At 31.6% G+C, this 18,043-nt stretch overlaps 2 protein-coding genes across 2 annotated transcripts in view; both read right to left on the reverse strand.

Moving 5' to 3' along the window:
- LOC143083515 (uncharacterized) overlaps positions 1–18,043 on the reverse strand; it is a 344,761-nt gene that overhangs the window by 95,579 nt on the left and 231,139 nt on the right. The window lies entirely within an intron of this gene.
- Positions 14,500–17,672, reverse strand: LOC143084077 (uncharacterized). Its single transcript, XM_076260493.1, has 4 exons — positions 17,458–17,672; positions 16,335–16,406; positions 15,463–15,771; positions 14,500–14,678 (listed from the first exon to the last, which is right to left on the reverse strand). Exons 2-4 carry the CDS (start codon positions 16,384–16,386, stop codon positions 14,500–14,502), a joined length of 540 nt encoding a protein of 179 aa, XP_076116608.1. The 5' UTR covers positions 16,387–16,406; positions 17,458–17,672.

Below are 18,043 nucleotides of genomic sequence, written 5' to 3' on the forward strand. Positions count from 1 at the left end.
TATTAAATATTTTTAGATAATAAGCAAATTGTGTACCTTTTACCCTTAGTACATTTAGCAAAATCTTGTTTGGATAGGTTTTAAATGTCAAAGAGTAGAAAGATTGCGAAAAATACGGAGACCTTAATGTTCATGATTGTAGGCAATAAGAAAACAGAAAATACAAGAACACTTTTTATATGAAGACAATAATTGCTGTGAATTGATAAGACGACCATTGGTTTCGATTTTGTTTTTTTTCTAACTTATCATTATACATGTTACATTTTGTATGGTTAACTTGATCAATAAACCTATTTACATTTTTCTGTCCAGTAGCTTCATATAGCATATACTACAGCTTTTCGGGGAATCGGCAACAACATTGACCAACGATTTATATGGTCGGTGTGCGCAGTTGTTTTGTTAACAATTGACAATGGTTTATACTAATCATTTATATATATTGAGAAATAAAACGCAATCAGTTGGACACAGGAATGTGGGTTCATACGTAGCCATGACCCAAATAAACTATTTTTAGTGTATATTAAGCTCTTCAACGGTTTCGGTACTTATACATCTTCTTTATAGCTCTTCAACGGTTTCGGTACTTATACATCTTCGGATTTCAAATGTTTGGCATGGGGCGTTCCTGATGAAGGTAAATCATGAAAAGCGCTTTGGACTTAAGAAATTATTTAACGTGTTGTTTTCAATTTTTTTTTAACTTTGTTGAAAAGAACTTGTAGTTTGGAAAAGTATTTCACAAGGATATATCATAAAGAATTTGTAAACCAAGTTTACTGGTGCGAAGACAACAACTTCATACTTCCCTATACTAGTATCTACAATGTGCAAAATATGAAGTAAATGACCAAAGAAAAAGAGATAGTTCATGCAATTGTCCATATTTTTGCAAGACCTTTATAACCCCTTTCTTTAAAAAAAAAAACCACCAAACATCAACACATTTAAGATTTATTGGATCCTTCCATCTAGAAAAAAAAGCAGTCACATAATTTTCAAACACAAATCTTTTAAATCTATTTAAAATATTTGTTGTACCCTGAATGACTCCGTATATGGCGAAATTAAAAGGCTCGTAATTTGTCCGTGACGTTTCAATGGTCTGTATTGAAAACAGAAAGAGTTTAAATCACAAAATTAATATCATCTTTTAGAAACAATGTAATATTTCTGTAAAGTGTACAGGATGAAATTGCAGATACATTTACGATGCTAGTACTAAATTTGTAATATTAGTAAATTATCTAACAAAAGGCAAAGGTTTCAGATCTAGAAAACAGCTGGAGATAACTTGTACACTAGAGCAAAGGAAAAAGAGAAAATTGATACATGTAACTGCAACGTACACGATGCATGTTAAACATTAACGTAAAAGTTGTAGGTTTATTGTTGAAAAGCGTAGAATTTGATTATTCAAAATCAGTGCTGTTTCTTCTAAATTATGAAGTCTCAACTCATCAGATCATCTAATAAGTCTGGTCATAACTGGAAATTTAAAGATATATATAACTGACCATTTAAGATATTTACATACTATGCCTGTATGTATCTATTAAAACACTATTCGTCTAGATTGGCTACGCTTGGTAAGAAACTGTCATACAATGACAACCATATTCAGTAAAACGCAATTAAACAATTACCATAATTGTTATATTGTAATACTCTGTTTAAAACAAAACATGTCTGTTTACTTAAGTCTGATACTTCACTGCAGATATGTGCAAATAAAACAGTCTACAAAAAATAAGATCTCTATACGAAACAAACAGTGGACAATCAGGTTCATGAATCAAGATGATGATTTATCAATAAAAAGCTATAGGGGCATACGATAGAAACACAATCTGTTGATTATTTTGTAATGCATGTTATACATTGGTTATAAGTTTACCTTCAATACAGTAACAATCATCTTCATTGTGTGTTATAGGTTTAATATCGTCCTGAATATCTGCAACAAGAAGATAGATTGCATGTTGCGTAAAGAATGTCTGGTGTGTGGCATAATAGTCTTGTTGGCCGGCAAAATCCCAAATACCACATTCTACTAAATCATCGGCCTCCTTTCTTTCCATTTCTGTCCTTGCACTGGACAGAATTTCATCCCATTTATGAATCATCATTTCAGTAATTTGGTCAACAGACATTGCAGATACATCAGGTACTTCTGGATTAATCAAATTATTATTTGCTTGTTTTTCCATTTTGTTTGCGTTGCGTAATATATTGACATCTGCGTTGTTGGTTGCTAAAGAGATTCCTAACTTTTTTGTGTCAATATCCTTCTTATTAGATAGAAGCGGTTTCTGACCGTTTTGTTTCTTTTCTATTCCCGATAAATATTCCTGAGAGGTAGTTGGTATCTCTTTATTATGCCTCGTTTCTAATACATATGGTACAGATGCATCCCCTAAATGTTCACAGGACTCATGCAAAACTGGTTGTTCCGTATAAAGAGCCAGCTGCATCCTTTTTAATATTTCTTTATTTTGTGTGTCAACTACAATGAGATTATATGGAGACACATACATTATAAGAGAATGCTCAACAAAAGTACTTTTAACGTGATGTTTGGATACAGTAGAATGTGTCCCCGTGCCTGTAGTGTATGCCCTTATATTTTTACAGTTAGGGTTTTCTTGCTTGTGAGAGAGCTGTCTACTTATTCTATTTTCATGATTAATGATCTATGTGTTATACTGTAATTTTTATACTGCCCCCTTCTATGGTTTTACTAAGAGTTCTTATATTTTCTTGTATTAGCCTTTTAATAGGTATTGGACACAGTTATCGTCCTTCTTTCGTTGTCTACGAATATAGTCCCTAATGCGGACAGTGTTTTACATTTAGTTCATACACCTTTCAATTTTATTTCCTTATGTTTTAAACATAATATAGTAATATGGAGTAGAAATTAAATGTCTAAACAGTTTATAGTAATTTTTACGTTAAAATGAATTAGTGATCTGGTCCAGTTTGAAAAGGCCATAAATTATGATGTGTCCCAAAATTAATACACTACACTGTAACAATATTTTTTGGATCGACCAGGTGCTAATTTTTGTTAAAAGATTTTTGTTTTTTATGTTATAGATAAATTCACTACGTCATAACTGTTTTTATCGGACCTATATTTGTTTCATGTCTGTCTTGTTTTACTGACGTCATTTTGTCGGGCTGTTCAATATAGTATTTATAAGAATTCTTGGACTGTTTTATAAATTGCTTATATATTTCGTTATTGTAACTCTTAATTCAATGTTATGACTTTCGGCCTCATTTTACCATCTCATAACCCTTGAATTATTCATGATTTTACGAAATGGAAAGAAAACACTAAACACCAATCCTTCAAGGATATTCACGTGCTCTAGAAACATTATTCCAAATATTAATGCAACCGCCGTCAATCAAAATTCCCCATCTAAAAGCACTTTTTATAATAATGTTAAAGGTGGCAATGCTGCTGCAGCCAGATTATTCAATGAATATGCACGTGGATATCCAAAAATATTTCCGTGCAATGCCAGAAAATGACAAACCTGTTCTAGATTATCTTCTGATAATACCATAAGGTCAACAGTGAACGGGAGAGCTTTTTCGCTTTCCTTTTCCTGTGACATTACATGAAAAACCCAAAGCCTCATTTATCTGGTTACATGAACAAAGCCAAAGTGTGGTATACAATATGTAGGACAAACAGGACGGGAGTTTTTTAAACGAACACAGGAACATCTATACCGCATCCGAAAACCTGAGAAATTCAAAAGTATAATTCATCAACATTTAGGTAAACACAACCACAATATTAAATGTATTAGATTTTAACCGCTCGAAACGGTCCAGAAACAACAAGGGCAATCGCATAAACAATTTGGAGATTCTTGTAAAATTATCGAACTGTCTTGGATTAAACGACTTCAAACAACTTATCCCCTGGGTCTAAATGACAATATCTACTACTTCTTCTATTGATATCATAAATATTATTGATAAAAAAACAACGAAATAATAGGTCTCATGGCAAACGTATCAATCGAAATCAACGAGTTAAACATCGTATACATTATACACTTGGTAATCTCCTATCTATATTTAAAAACAATGGTAGGCATCAATTATTATGTCAACTGGGTCAAATACCCATTAGTAAATTACACGATATTTTCAAAGAGTGTGACACCATCTTTTTCTTCAGCCCACTGTATGAATATTCTCGTATAATTACAGCTTTTTGCCACCATAGGCGTATCAACAAACCTGAAGATCATAAACGTCATTTTCTGAAAATTAAATATATTAGCAGAGGTATTGATTTTATCAACTTATCTAGTAATTTAATGACTCTACCGTTCAAAACTTTATACCTCCCTATTTTGATAACATAGAACCACCTATAATTTCATACGCATACAAAAAAACTGCAAAAGTTTAATTTTTAGTTATACGTCGGTTACATCAGACGTGAATATAGATAATAATACTCCCTTAACTTGAAACTGTGAATCGTCGAAGTTTAGATATGTCCCCTATGGCCTTATTATTACAGGGACCTCAATATCGTCCAGGACAGAGAGGTTAAAAACTTTTGAAAAAGGACCAAACTATCGTTCTTCATCTATAATAGGTTGGAAAGAGTGTCGTCAAGTCACCAAAGATGCTTTTTCCTCGTTTTGTAAAACGTGTTGTAAACGGGAAAAATCTGATACGAAATCTTTTGATTCTTATTTAAATAAATGTATGTATGTGGTAGATAAGAGAATATTACATTTTGAAAATAATTTAGAAGTAAATAATACAGTACATAATTCCATTTTTAGATGGTGATGTTCCTTTGGCACCATCGTACGGTGTTTATATTTCACAGCTCGTTCGCTTTTGATTTTAACGAACGCAATCTATGTATGACTGGTAAATTATTAAACTAGGGATATCGTTACCATAAATTACTTAAAAGCTTTACTAAATTTTTCCATAGATATAAAGATTTGGTTTTGATATTTGGTTGTTCCTGTAGAAAAGTTATTTCAAACGGGATAACACATCCTCATTTCTACGGAAATATTGTTAACCGTGCCCGGAAATTTAGAAATGATCCTTGTAAACTTATCGCTCCTTTAAATAAACTTATTCTAAACGGTTACCAATTCAACACTGTAATACGATCATTGAATATCACTGCCCCAAGTCAAGAGCCTGTACTTCAGTGGTTGTCGTTTGTTTATGTGTTACATATTTGTTTTTCGTTCATTTTTTTTTTATATAAATAAGGCCGTTAGTTTTCTCGTTTGAATTGTTTTACGTTGTCATATCGGAGCCTTTTATAGCTTACTATGCGGTAAGGGCTTTGCTCATTGTTGAAGGCCGTACGGTGACCTATAGTTGTTAATTTCTGTGTCATTTTTGTCTCTTGTGGACAGTTGTCTCATTGGCAATCATACCACAGCTTCTTTTTTATATTGACAATATATATTCAGTGTTAATAATTCTAAAACTAGTATACAATGTTTCAACATTTGTTCAATAACCTAATATTTAATCAATTATAATTATGTAGTGTTAATAATCTCATTTTAAAACAATTAGTTTATTGTTTTTAAATTAGATGTAATCATTTTTTGTTTAAGAAATTTTTGTTTAATCTTATTTTCATAAAAAAAAAAAATGCAACAACGACAAAAATATATTTTCATACGAGATATTGCATTATCTTACCTTCTATACATTCTAAAGGAATATAATTGGTTACGTAGGCATTGTTTATTTAAAAAACGGCCAGTAGGGGTGTTTTGTCCCTTTTTAAAAACAACATGGTGTTGAGGAAAAATCAAAAATGTGTCAACAAACGGAGAAATTGCGGATGAATGATTGAAATCAATTCATGAATCTCGTTTGAAGGTAACACGTTGTTAGTGTTGGAATTTGTTTTGTATAGACCAACGGAAGTAGGTTCTAAACAGTGATGACTTCATCATTCTGATAGGCCATTAGCAAGCAAAAGATTTATGATTATGTTAACTGTTTTAAGTATTCAGTGCATTTAGGGGATAGGCAGATTTGAAGGAGAATTGCTCAAAAGAGTTTTACAACATCCAAACTTCCAAATCAATAAAGTAATTGATTTGATTGATTGAAATATGCCCAGAGTCTGTTTACGAATAGGGCATGTATGTTTAGGAATACGTAAATTTATCCAATGTATGTCAAATGGAGACGGTAAATTAAAAACAAAGAGCATCTTAGAAATATTTGATTGGCCAAATTATCATGTAGACTACTGACAGAGTAGATTCAATGGTTGTTTAACAAGCAAAAAAACGCGGTTCTCTCCCGTCACAAGACATCGGACTGAGTGTTCCTAACTCGACAGGATAACTCTGTGTATAGAAACAACAGAAAAGCCAAACAGGTGTGCACTTGCCCTGAATATTTAATGGGTAATTCTATACCTGCTTGTTCCAAGTGCTTTAAGAAAGGATATGTATGCGTTCGGGAGCCCAAACCGAACCGTTGTATGTGTTTTAACCTAGGATGCTAGAAATAGATGGATCCCTATATGTTTACTTTTCAGTCAATCCTTTTTGGTTATTTCAGAAGGAGAAAAAAATACATAATAGTACTGCATATTTCCTATAATAAATACATTAGGTAAGGACAAACCAAGTATATTGTATTTGATCCTCAAGTACAAACACATCGAAAATCATTACATGTGCATACTTGTCAAGTATATAATTCCCTGTTTAAAGTTTACACTTGATAAACTGTAGCGATTGTCCTATATGGAAAAGCAAGTATTTCAATGAAACAAATACATGCAAAAGACATGCATGAAGGCCGTACTTTAACCTATAATGGTTTACTTTTTAAATTGTTATTTGTATGGAGAGTTGTCTCATTGGCACTCACACCACATCTTCCTATATCTATTTTAAAAGACAAGCATGTACATTATGTGTATGACACAAGCCATAGTGGTATCATAATTTCGAAAATTTTAAATCTTTATTAAAATTATTTTAATTCTGGATAAAGGATCTAGGAGTCTTTTCTTTTGGCAGTTACCCCAGTATTTGTAGACAACTGTTGTTCTGTAAAAACATAATTTTTAATCAACTATTTAAATTAATATAAAAAAAAAGCATGTACAAACGGAATGTGTACGCGAAGTGTTTACACTTTATGTTCCTTCAAATGCATCTTAATCAAGTTTATATTTGAGCATATGTTGAATGATTACACCTTTGTGTCTTCTTAAATGTGTCAATAATGCAACCAAATTAATATTTGATTTACATCTAGGGAATACAAATGTTGCTTACCCTCACCAACAAACCATTTGCCATCATTTCTTCTAATTTGGCATCTTCTGTTTATTTCAATTCCATCGGTGCTTTTTCCATCATATGCGCCGTTTTCTAGGAATAGTAGTCTACGTACAAGACTTGTCTTTCCAACACGATCTTTGCCAATGACCTGAATTCTTACATATTGTCTGGTCTCTTTTCTTGATCTAATTGCATCCATATACGTTTCTATGCTAATTGGAGGTTCTAACAACAGGAAAATTACAAATGGACATAATAAAGATTGATGCATACATAACAATAGGTAGTTCAAGTAAAGGTATTATAATTGTTTAAACGACTGTCAATGATCTCCTTGGAAATGAAGACAAAATTCAGACTTTACTGAACAATTAAATCATTTGTAAATGTATATACGCTGAAATTATTGTTATGATTCAACATCAATATAACTCACTGAAAACGAATCCATAAATGACCCTTTATGGTTTCATATTATAGTATTAATGAATGGGTGTTTTATAATGGCCCTGCTATATGTCCAAGGTCTGTAATAATGGTCGAGGAAGTCTGTAATGGCCCGAGGCAACGCCGAATGTCATTACAGACATCCGTGGCCATTATTACTGACGGAGGACATATAACAGGGCCATTACAAAAACACCCATTTCTTAATACATTTATTAACCAACTGAACAAAAGTATATGTGTTGCTACCAACTTGATGTTCTCTCTTACTCTTTTAATGACAGTTTAGTTTGAAAAAAAAATGTGTACTTCACCATGATATAGCTTTTAAATATACCAAATATCCAAGATATAAAGTTGAAAGAAGTTATGTGTTGAAAAACAGGATGAACAGTGATCCCTTTTTATGGTTCTTTAATATTGGTTGCTGGTTACTAAATTAAACAAAATACAAAAAGGTATTATACTCTTTACAACTTAATTTTATTAACTTTATTAAAAATCCTAGCTGTGCTTAATACAGACAAACTGGGCATTAATACAGGGCCATTACAGAAAAACAGGGCCATTACAGATAAACAGGGCCATTACAGAAAAAAACAGGGCCATTATAAAAAAACAGGGCCATTACAGAAAATATATAATTTTTAATAAATAGTCATGTTTGGCAATAATGTACTTAGTTGGTTAATAAGTATTTATCATACATGTTTTGTATTTGTCAAAAAGTTATCACGTCAATAACTTATGTAATTATTCTTAAATGGTGGAATCTTTGTATTTATGAACAAATAATTAAAAAAACTAATGTTTTCAAATGAGCCCTCATACCGTCAGCATGGTTTGTGATTTAATGTTTTAGTTGTCAATCGATCAAATTTGATTTGCAAGTAATTGTTTAATATTAAGATTAACCACATATGCATACTGTCATTAGAGGACAATAACTCATAAAAGCAGTGAATTGATTGTATCAGTTTTACTTAAATTTTGTAGATCTTTTACGTGTCGTAATGAGGATTATTTCTTGTAGCTTTTACAGTTTCGGTATTCTATTATAGTTTTTGAAATCATAAGTACATTCAAGTCATCAAAGTCGTTAATCATTTGCCAATAATACACAACTCAACTCTTTATTTTGTTAGAAATAGATCGTATGTAGATCTTGACCTACATTGAATTTCGACCAGACAGGTTATGTCGATATATCATAGTTTTCAGGTTAATAGACCTGACTTTTAATTTTCTCTAATGTTTACCTTAGGATATAACGATAATGTCTGTTAATTGACAGGAACAACTCCACTGATAAACAGATGTGCCATGAGCAATTTATACGTCTTTATTTTGGATATTAAATTGTTTGCAAGATTAACTAGAGGCTCTCAAGAGCCTGTATCGCTCACCTGATTCTACTATAATTTTTGAAATCATATAAAAAAATATAAAATTTGGCTAAAAGTGACAACACAACCTCATAAGGAAAGGAACATTCAGGCTATGTTTAATTTCATTCAAAAGTCCCCCACTGGCGGCCATCTTGGATGACGGATCGGCTACAAAGTAACAACACTTGGTCAGCACCTCATAAGGAACATTCATGCCATGTTTGGTTTTATTCCATTCAGTGGTTCTCTAAAAGAAGTCATTTGTATGCATTTCCCATAGGGTCCTATGTTAAACTAAGTCCCCTGCTGGCGGCCATCTTGGATGATGGATCGGCTACAAAGTAACAACACTTGGTCAGCACCTCATAAGGAACATTCATGCCATGTTTGGTTTTATTCCATTCAGTGGTTCTCTCAAAGAAGTCATTTGTATGCATTTCCCATAGGGTCCTATGTTAAACAAAGTCTCCTGCTGGCGGCCATCTTGGATGATAGATCGGCTACAAAGTAACAACACTTGGTCAACACCTCATAAGGAACATTCATGCCATGTTTGGTTTCATTCTATTCAGTGGTTCTCTCAAAGAAGTCATTTGTATGCATTTCCCATAGGGTCCTATGTTAAACTAAGTCCCCTGCTGGCGGCCATCTTGGATAATTGATCAGCTACAAAGTAACAACACTTGGTCAGCACCACATTAGGAACATTCATGCCATGTTTGATTTCATTCCATTCAGTGGTTCTCTAAAAGAAGTCATTTGTATGCATTTCCCATAGGGTCCTATGTTAAACTAAGTCCCCCGCTGGCGGCCATCTTGGATAATGGATCGGCTACAAAGTAACAACACTTGGTCAGCACCTCATAAGGAATATTCATGCCATGTTTGGTTTCATTCCATTCAGTGGTTCTCTAGAAGAAGTTCAAAATGTAAAAAGTTAACGACGACGACGACGACGACGGACGCCAAGTGGCGAGAAAAGTTCACTTGGCCCTTTGGGCCAGGTGAGCTAAAAAGGGAAGCTTTGAAATCTAAGCATTCGCCTGATAATTTATGATATATGGTATTTTGAAAAAAAATTAAACACATCTTTTGGTACATTTTCGATCATTTTCTTCAACAATTTTTTCGACAACAAACAATTGTAACATATGAAATTTATGGGACAGTGTAGCAGTTGTTGCTATTCAATGTTTGTGTTTTTTTTTTTGGTTTTTTTGTTGTTGTTTTTTTGTCGAAAAAAATGACTAAAGTAAATATTAAGAAAATTTGAAACATTTAAATTCAACATTGTAATGCCCTTTATAGATAGTATGTATTGTTGATCATACTTATGACACCTCTTTTTTGATAGTTTGAATGAAAATCGTAAGAAAAATGTGATGGTAGTAAACGGTATGATTGAATTGCTATTACTTTGGTGAAAAGTAAATTGACAATTTCGCTCATAATTACTTATTTGTTCATCATTGTTCACTGACCAAATTTTCAGCGTAAATATTTCCCTTATCTATTATACTAAGCAAGATCATTATCAAACACGCAAATTGGTAAATAAAGGCGATATAAAATTTCCAATCGTGACAAACAATTTTATTTGAGGACAATAACTCATTGTAGGAGTATACTGAATGTGATAGGCTTGAGGAATGGGAAATAGGTAGATCCAGACATTTATATGTTTTGATTTTACACTATATTTTCAGATAAGGGTGAAGTTAAGTACCTAATAAAATGTTTAAGCCCGCTGTATTTGTTTGCACCTGTCATAAGTCAGTTCTCCCATTGGCAAACAAACCACATCTTCTTATATCTATATATTGTGACCATATCTTTTCGAGTAAGAACTTTTTATCTACTATGATTTAAAACAAAATAAACATTAATTGCTTATGTTGCTGGTATTTTATCCTATTGATTTATACGGGGAAAAAGTTCATTTATAGATCAAAGGAAAACACACACAATAACAAATTTCTACAAGACAAAATACGGCATATAAATTTGTAAGAAGTTGTGAAAATGCACATGTCATGATTAATAAACATCGATAAGGAAGATGAAAGGGGACCACTAGTTAAGACGTAACATCATCTGCCAGACATTTCAGGAACTGGTTGATATGCGTTTATAAATTGATCATACATAGTTTCAGTGTGTTTGTCATTTTGATAGATCTATCTATACTGAAAATTACGTAATGCTGTGGTTCCAAAACATGAAAAAATATTATTTTTATCGTGATATACTCTTTAAAATTGTCTTCTAATTTGTATGATTTTAACGATATTTAAGGAGAATACTGTTCTTGTCTTCAATCAATTTATTGCAGATGAATTGCGAGATTTTTTATAATGGCAGTATTTCGTAGTTTGAAACTAATATATTTGTTTTGACCATATCAGATAATTGTTTCTAGAAAAAAAAAGGTAATATTTTGGAATGAATTTATAAAGCAAACATACACCTTTTGAAACCAAGAATGTGTTGAATATCAAAATACCTTCAATACAGTTTCTCCAAACTATGAAAAGAACAACTAACACTGCTGCGGAAACTCCAAATATAATAACAGCTCTAAAATCAATAAAAATACTTGAGGTAATGCATAATATCAATTGTTGATAGCTTGTATACGTTAATTGATAATAATAGTAATAATCCAAACTAAATAGAAAGTTTGCACGCCATACATATGGTCTTATATTTACAAATTGATCCATGGTCCTTGGCTAACTTTTTTATATAATCAAATAAAAGAAAAAATAGACAAAATCATTGTCATGTATCAACGAAATTATTGAATTCTTTTCTTTTTAGAGCAAAAGTGAAATCACAAAAATACTCCGAAAAAAATCAAAACAGACAGTCAACTAATCAAATGGCAAAATCAAAAAAGTCAAACACCTCAAACGAATTGATTACTAGTATCATATTCCTGACCTTGTACAGACATTTTCTTATGTACAAAATTGTGGATTGAACCTTGTTCTATAGCTAGTTAAATTTCTCAATTGTATGACAATCCTACTTTTAAATTATAACATATCTGGAACATTTGCTCCTGACAACCCATCAGGTTAGTAATAGGGCACATGGCAATAAGTTCTTCTTCAAAACTTGACCATGACCAAATTAAATTGATAACTTATTGAAGAAGCTAACCTTACTACTAAGTTAATACAAAACCAACAAGCAATAGTTTATACATTCGCAGAAAAACTGATTACATGTGGCGAGTGGATCAACAAAACATTATCACTCAACGACACACTTTTGATACAAAATTTTCTCATTTCACATAGAAATATACTTGTAAAATTGAATGTTGTATGATTGTCAATTCTTTGTATCTACTATTCAACTATATACATGATATAAACGACAACCACGCTTACAAAAAATCTCACCAAAGATACAAAGGCATACATTTTTGTACACAATAAATAAACTCATCATAGATACCAATATCAAAACAAACGTTACGTTTCCAAAAGACTCATTATCGACGCTCGAATTAAGGTATATGGATAAGGACAAGCAAAGTAAGATCTTCATATTAAAACGTATTGAGGACAAACAATTCGAAAATGTTTGCCAATTACAGTTAAGGTAATTTATTTCTTGGGTAAAGATTCAAGGTTATGTGTCCTTATTTTACTTAGGTAGAGACCCCTTTACTATTCGCGCATTTCAAAAATTGTTTACTTTGTCCATATTGTCATATATCTCTGTCCTGTGTATAAATCAATTCAATGTTGTTTTATTTTTCATTTACATGATTCGTGCATTATTGACAGTGTTGAAAGATATAGAATTTCAATCACACTTTTTCGTGGTTTTTCTTCTTAATTGTGTCATGGTACGTTCACAATTTTGGTTAATAACATTTGCAATAACGAAAATACTGACACACTTGATAGTGTTCTGATCTTTGTATGTCCTATTGAGGAGAAACTTTTTGCTTTAGAATACATTTAGTCAAATATAATCAATATTGGAAACCACTATGATAGTACATCCACCTATTACAATATTTAAACTTCTAACAACTCAATAATTTTCGACAAGTTAAATACAAAATAATACCCTTTCATTTATTTTCATAATGCCGCAGATGTTTTTGAAGTCGCGACTTAATTCATTGTACAGTAACCAAAAAATATGAAGAAAATCTGAACAGGATATTTAAATAAAGTAAGTTGAATAAAAGCTGGCTGACATCAACGGCATGACCATTTAAAAATACCACACCTTTTTTGTTAATCGTTAAACGTTGTTGGGTCCCGTCTGCTTATTATGAATAATACACCGCAGAATGGAGAATACTTCTTATTTTGCGTCATCAAATTCAGAAACATGGCTGTCTTCTTGATTTGTTTGTATATCTTGTCTAAGTTACTGTTTTACAACAAATTGATATTTAACATTCTATTTGTTTAATTTTTAGAATGAAACTTTACTGTCGGGCTACGATGAAGTATCCCTGTGAATACTGTCTCATTGTCCAGAGGAACAATTAGTTTGCGATTTGTTGGAATGAAATTGGTTTTTAATGCCCGTCAGCGTCATATTTTATTTGGCCATGTAACCTTTTAAATTTGACACTTATACGTCTTTTGTTTATGGAAAGCGCGTTTGGCGTACACAAAACAAGTCTGTTATCTACTACATGTCCAATGAGTTTTTAAAATAAACAGATATTAATAAACAATGTACAACGTTCAACTATGATTTTCTCGAAAAGTACTGAAATAAGCAATGAATTTGTTTCTCTTAATTGTTTGACTATATACTGAAGATTTATCAATATTAGTTGTATACCAATTTTCGTGGATTGTTCGGGTAAAGTAGAACCACGAAATTAGATAAACATGCACGTTTTCCTCAATTTACGAAAATAAAGGAATCCACAAATCCCGACATTTCTTAGTAAAACTTACCGGATGGAGGAACTTGGTGTTAACCTGTAGTCCCCATCAGCTATACCGGTAGGATTTTTAAACTCAAACATTAAACTATATAAGCTAAGGATAATTTAACATAGTTGTTTCATATTGGTCCTGTAGTTTCAGATGATAAGATTAAAAAAAAAAAATAATGACACTGACATCATGTGATTGACATTTTTGTCTAGATCTCATGGCCTCACGTATTACACTGGGGCAATTTTCGGTTTTCGGTAGACTGTCAGTATGAATTGATTTAATTGATATACAATATATATTAAGTAAAGCAAAAAACAGAAAGAGTCAATGCTTAGATAGCAATATACAGATAAAAAAAAATAATCTTTTGAATTCATTAAAAGTTAGATTTAAAACTTACATTATTCCAGCAGAAAAAGTTTGGTTACCAATTTGACCATTTTGCTGTGTAGTACTTATATCTCCACCAGAAAACGTTCTGTTATCAATGGGACTATTTTGATGTGTAGTACTTATATCTCCAGCAGAAAACGTTCTGTTATCAATGGGACTATTTTGATGTGTAGTACTTATGTCTAAAAAGAATATATTATAAAATGAACAATGAATAAACATCAAATGAAGCTTTACGGACCACGAATACTTAGCATAATATGCAACTTCAAAATCGTACGCAACAGCTTCAGCCTTCTGTTGTATTAAAACATTTACATTATTGATTTTATTTTCATAAAATTGATAGAATTAGTTTAATTAAGCTAACGTATAGTTTGTTCACCAAATTAAATCCTGGTAATTTCTATGAACTTTTAGAATGCATCACCACGTATGTACGTCCTCATTAAGATGGAACGGGCGCCTAGGGTAACAAAAACAATGTTATAAATGAAAATAGTTGAACTTATTGATAAACATAACTATAAGAAGATGTGATATTATTGTCATTGAGACAACTCTATGAAAGATACCAAATGACATAAAAAAGAACAACAAGAGGTCAATGTACGGCCTTCACTAATAAGGAAAATCCATACATTATAGTCGGCGACAAAAGGCCTCAACATTATAATGTAAATCAATTCAACCAAGAAAACTCATGGCCCGATTTATGCATAGAATAAATAACGTAAGTAAAAAAAGGACCACGCTGCAATACTCGCTCATGACTTAGGAGAAGCACATACAGAATATTACTGTTTTAGAATTTAACACGTAGTGTACAATACATCAATGAGACAGGTGTTGTAGCTTTGACAAATATCTATCTTTGCTCAATCCTATTTCAACCCAAACTATACTGTTATATATCGCATTATATTTGGCAAACAACATATGTTCTAAGTGGTAACTTTTACTTACAATCAAACACATTCTCTTCTAGTAGATATTTTTTATCACCCAATGAAGAGCCATACACACATGAATACGATATATTAAGATCTTGTTTAGTCAGATTTTGTATTACTAAGGTATATCCATCTGTTAAAATATGTCCATCATATTTTGTAGTCGGTCTCCATGTTTTGAGATCTATAATTATTGTCCGTTGCTGTGGAGTGTACTTATCCCATCCTGTAGTTTTAGGACAGCAGTTTGAAACATTGCAAACTAATGTTACATTTTGTCCATACTCTGTTATCTTTTTAAGAACTTTCCATTCTAAATTACCTACAATATTTGTTGTTTATGTTCTGTATAATAAAGGGCTGCATTGTGCGTATGGTAACATGTAGACCATTAAAAATGATTATAACAAATCTTCAACAGCTTACATAGTGAATGCAAGGCCAACACACTATGTGTTTGTCAAAACAAGAATCAAGTTATGTATTGTTATGTGAAAATTCAGATTTATAATGTGTTTTGCACACTGTTCCAATGCTTTAATTATTTATGAAATGTACCTAGTATATAGATTGTCTGATTTCAATATAGGTGTACGTCGGCAGGAAGTTAAGCAGGAAAGTTTCAAAAAGAAGGCTTATAGTGCGTTAATAAACTCATCTTCAAAAGGTCACTAGAATGTTCTAATTCTTGCGGTAGACTTTAAAGACTCATTTGTGACCCTCGGATACATTCTGCTGTTTGTATTTTTTTTTTATTTATCTCTTAACACATTCCCCATTTTTATTCTCTTCTCTACTTATCAAGAATATTTTGTTTTGGCAATTTACTTTAAATCGGTATTCAGTTGGGTTAATGCTATGTAAATGTTAGTTTCATGTACTCACCTTGTACTAGTAGACATCTAGTTAGAATTATAAATGCTACCAGATACTTCATATCTGTATTGCTTCATGAATCTAAAAAAATACATTATTGTTTTTACTATTAATAACCTGCAAAATGCTATTATTTTGAGTGCTTCTTCAAAAATAACAAGGATACAACAATACGGGATTAGTAAAAAGAAATGATGTATATTTGCAATTCGATTGAAATCAAATGAGTATTATATTCAATCATAATAGATTCATCAGGCATTCAAGTTCTTCCTCTGATTAGAAACAAATGAAAATAAATTCATTAACAATTTTCTATCAACACAACCAGTGTATCTATTTTTTATCAATAAGTAAATCTACAGACCGACTGCTGTTATACAAATGCAGAAATGTCAAATTTAACCATCTGTTTTCCCTTCGTGTTTCACATTCTTCTCAAATAATTTAACTTAAAGAATCATAATCGTTTTAAGTAGTATTTTCATAGTCAACGTTACAGTGCATTGTTTGCAGAAAGCACCACTGATTTAAAAATCAAATAAAAATGATTCAGTATAATTTGCGAACTTTTTGAGGTAAAGGGCTCTGTAACTGCTACCTGCGTTAAGTGAATTTTGATCATGATCCTATAACGTTTCGAAATCAATTTAGGGAAATAACATGTAAATCAGATTTTTTTTTATTATACAGTGATTAAAACAATTGGAGCTTCCATCTTGCACATGCACAGAGAGTTGCCCTGTATTCGTCTGGCAAGAGAACGCATACTGAGTAGTCAGGTGTATTTGTGGATTTACAATACACGAACGCTACAAAATGATCTATATGTGCTATTTATTTATCATACATTATTGGAGTTGTCTACACGTTATCTTTTACAAAACATAATTATTCGTTTAAATTATTAAATGACATTCACCATATATACTCATCTATACAAGCATTTATAATTACTTAATTGATTTTCCGAATGCAGCATATTTTGTTTGTCCTATACTGACGCCATGCTACTGATTTTAGAACACACGACTTCTACCTGTTGTAACATATTTTAACAGTCTGCTTTTTATACATGTTATACAATGTTATAGAAGTAAAAGCTTATAAAAATATTTTTTCTGTAAAATACCTTAAACAATCAGTTTTTGCGACAAATTCTTCTTTTGTCTGGAGGAGCACATCATTCATTTGTCAGGTGCACGAATCTGATCATGGGTCACATTATGTTACAGAGTATCTGAAAAATAAAAGTCATTCAATCACCAATATTATGGGCTATGTATTTAGCCCAATATCCAAAGTAATTGTTTCCAAATTTATAGAGCTGTAGAAAATCTGTATCTTACTTTTATTTAATGTGAAAAATATGTGTTATGTTCATAACCACTGTCCTTATTTGTTCAAAATACCGATACCAGGTCAATTTGAGTAGAATAATTGGTGTGTATACTGTTTACAAGAACAACCTTAACACACTATTATCCACTTTGTAATTTTTTTGGCAAACAGTAATAAATAAAATACATAAAATGTTTGGACACCGTTATGAACAGAAATATTGTTCTCAAATCTATCAGTATGTTCTCTGTGTGAATAAACAAACATTTCAATCGCTTTATAGGTGAATTTATTGTATCAAACAATACGAAATTATAGCTTAAGGACTAAACAAAAAGTTACATTCTGTCAATAAAACCATGATTATAGACATTTTT

The sequence above is a fragment of the Mytilus galloprovincialis genome, chromosome 7 (genome assembly GCF_965363235.1).
Source record: "Mytilus galloprovincialis chromosome 7, xbMytGall1.hap1.1, whole genome shotgun sequence".
NCBI classification, from domain to species: Eukaryota; Metazoa; Mollusca; class Bivalvia; order Mytilida; family Mytilidae; genus Mytilus; species Mytilus galloprovincialis.

What these genes read in the sequence shown, in the direction of transcription:
- LOC143084077 (XM_076260493.1), bottom strand. Translation starts at nt 16,386, where the DNA reads ATGAAGTATCTGGTAGCATTTATAATTCTAACTAGATGTCTACTAGTA. An exon ending in TAGATGTCTACTAGTACAAG is followed by an intron (nt 15,772 to 16,334) that starts GTGAGTACATGA and finishes CAAATATTGTAG; the next exon opens with GTAATTTAGAATGGAAAGTT. An exon ending in AGAAGAGAATGTGTTTGATT is followed by an intron (nt 14,679 to 15,462) that starts GTAAGTAAAAGT and finishes TATTCTTTTTAG; the next exon opens with ACATAAGTACTACACATCAA.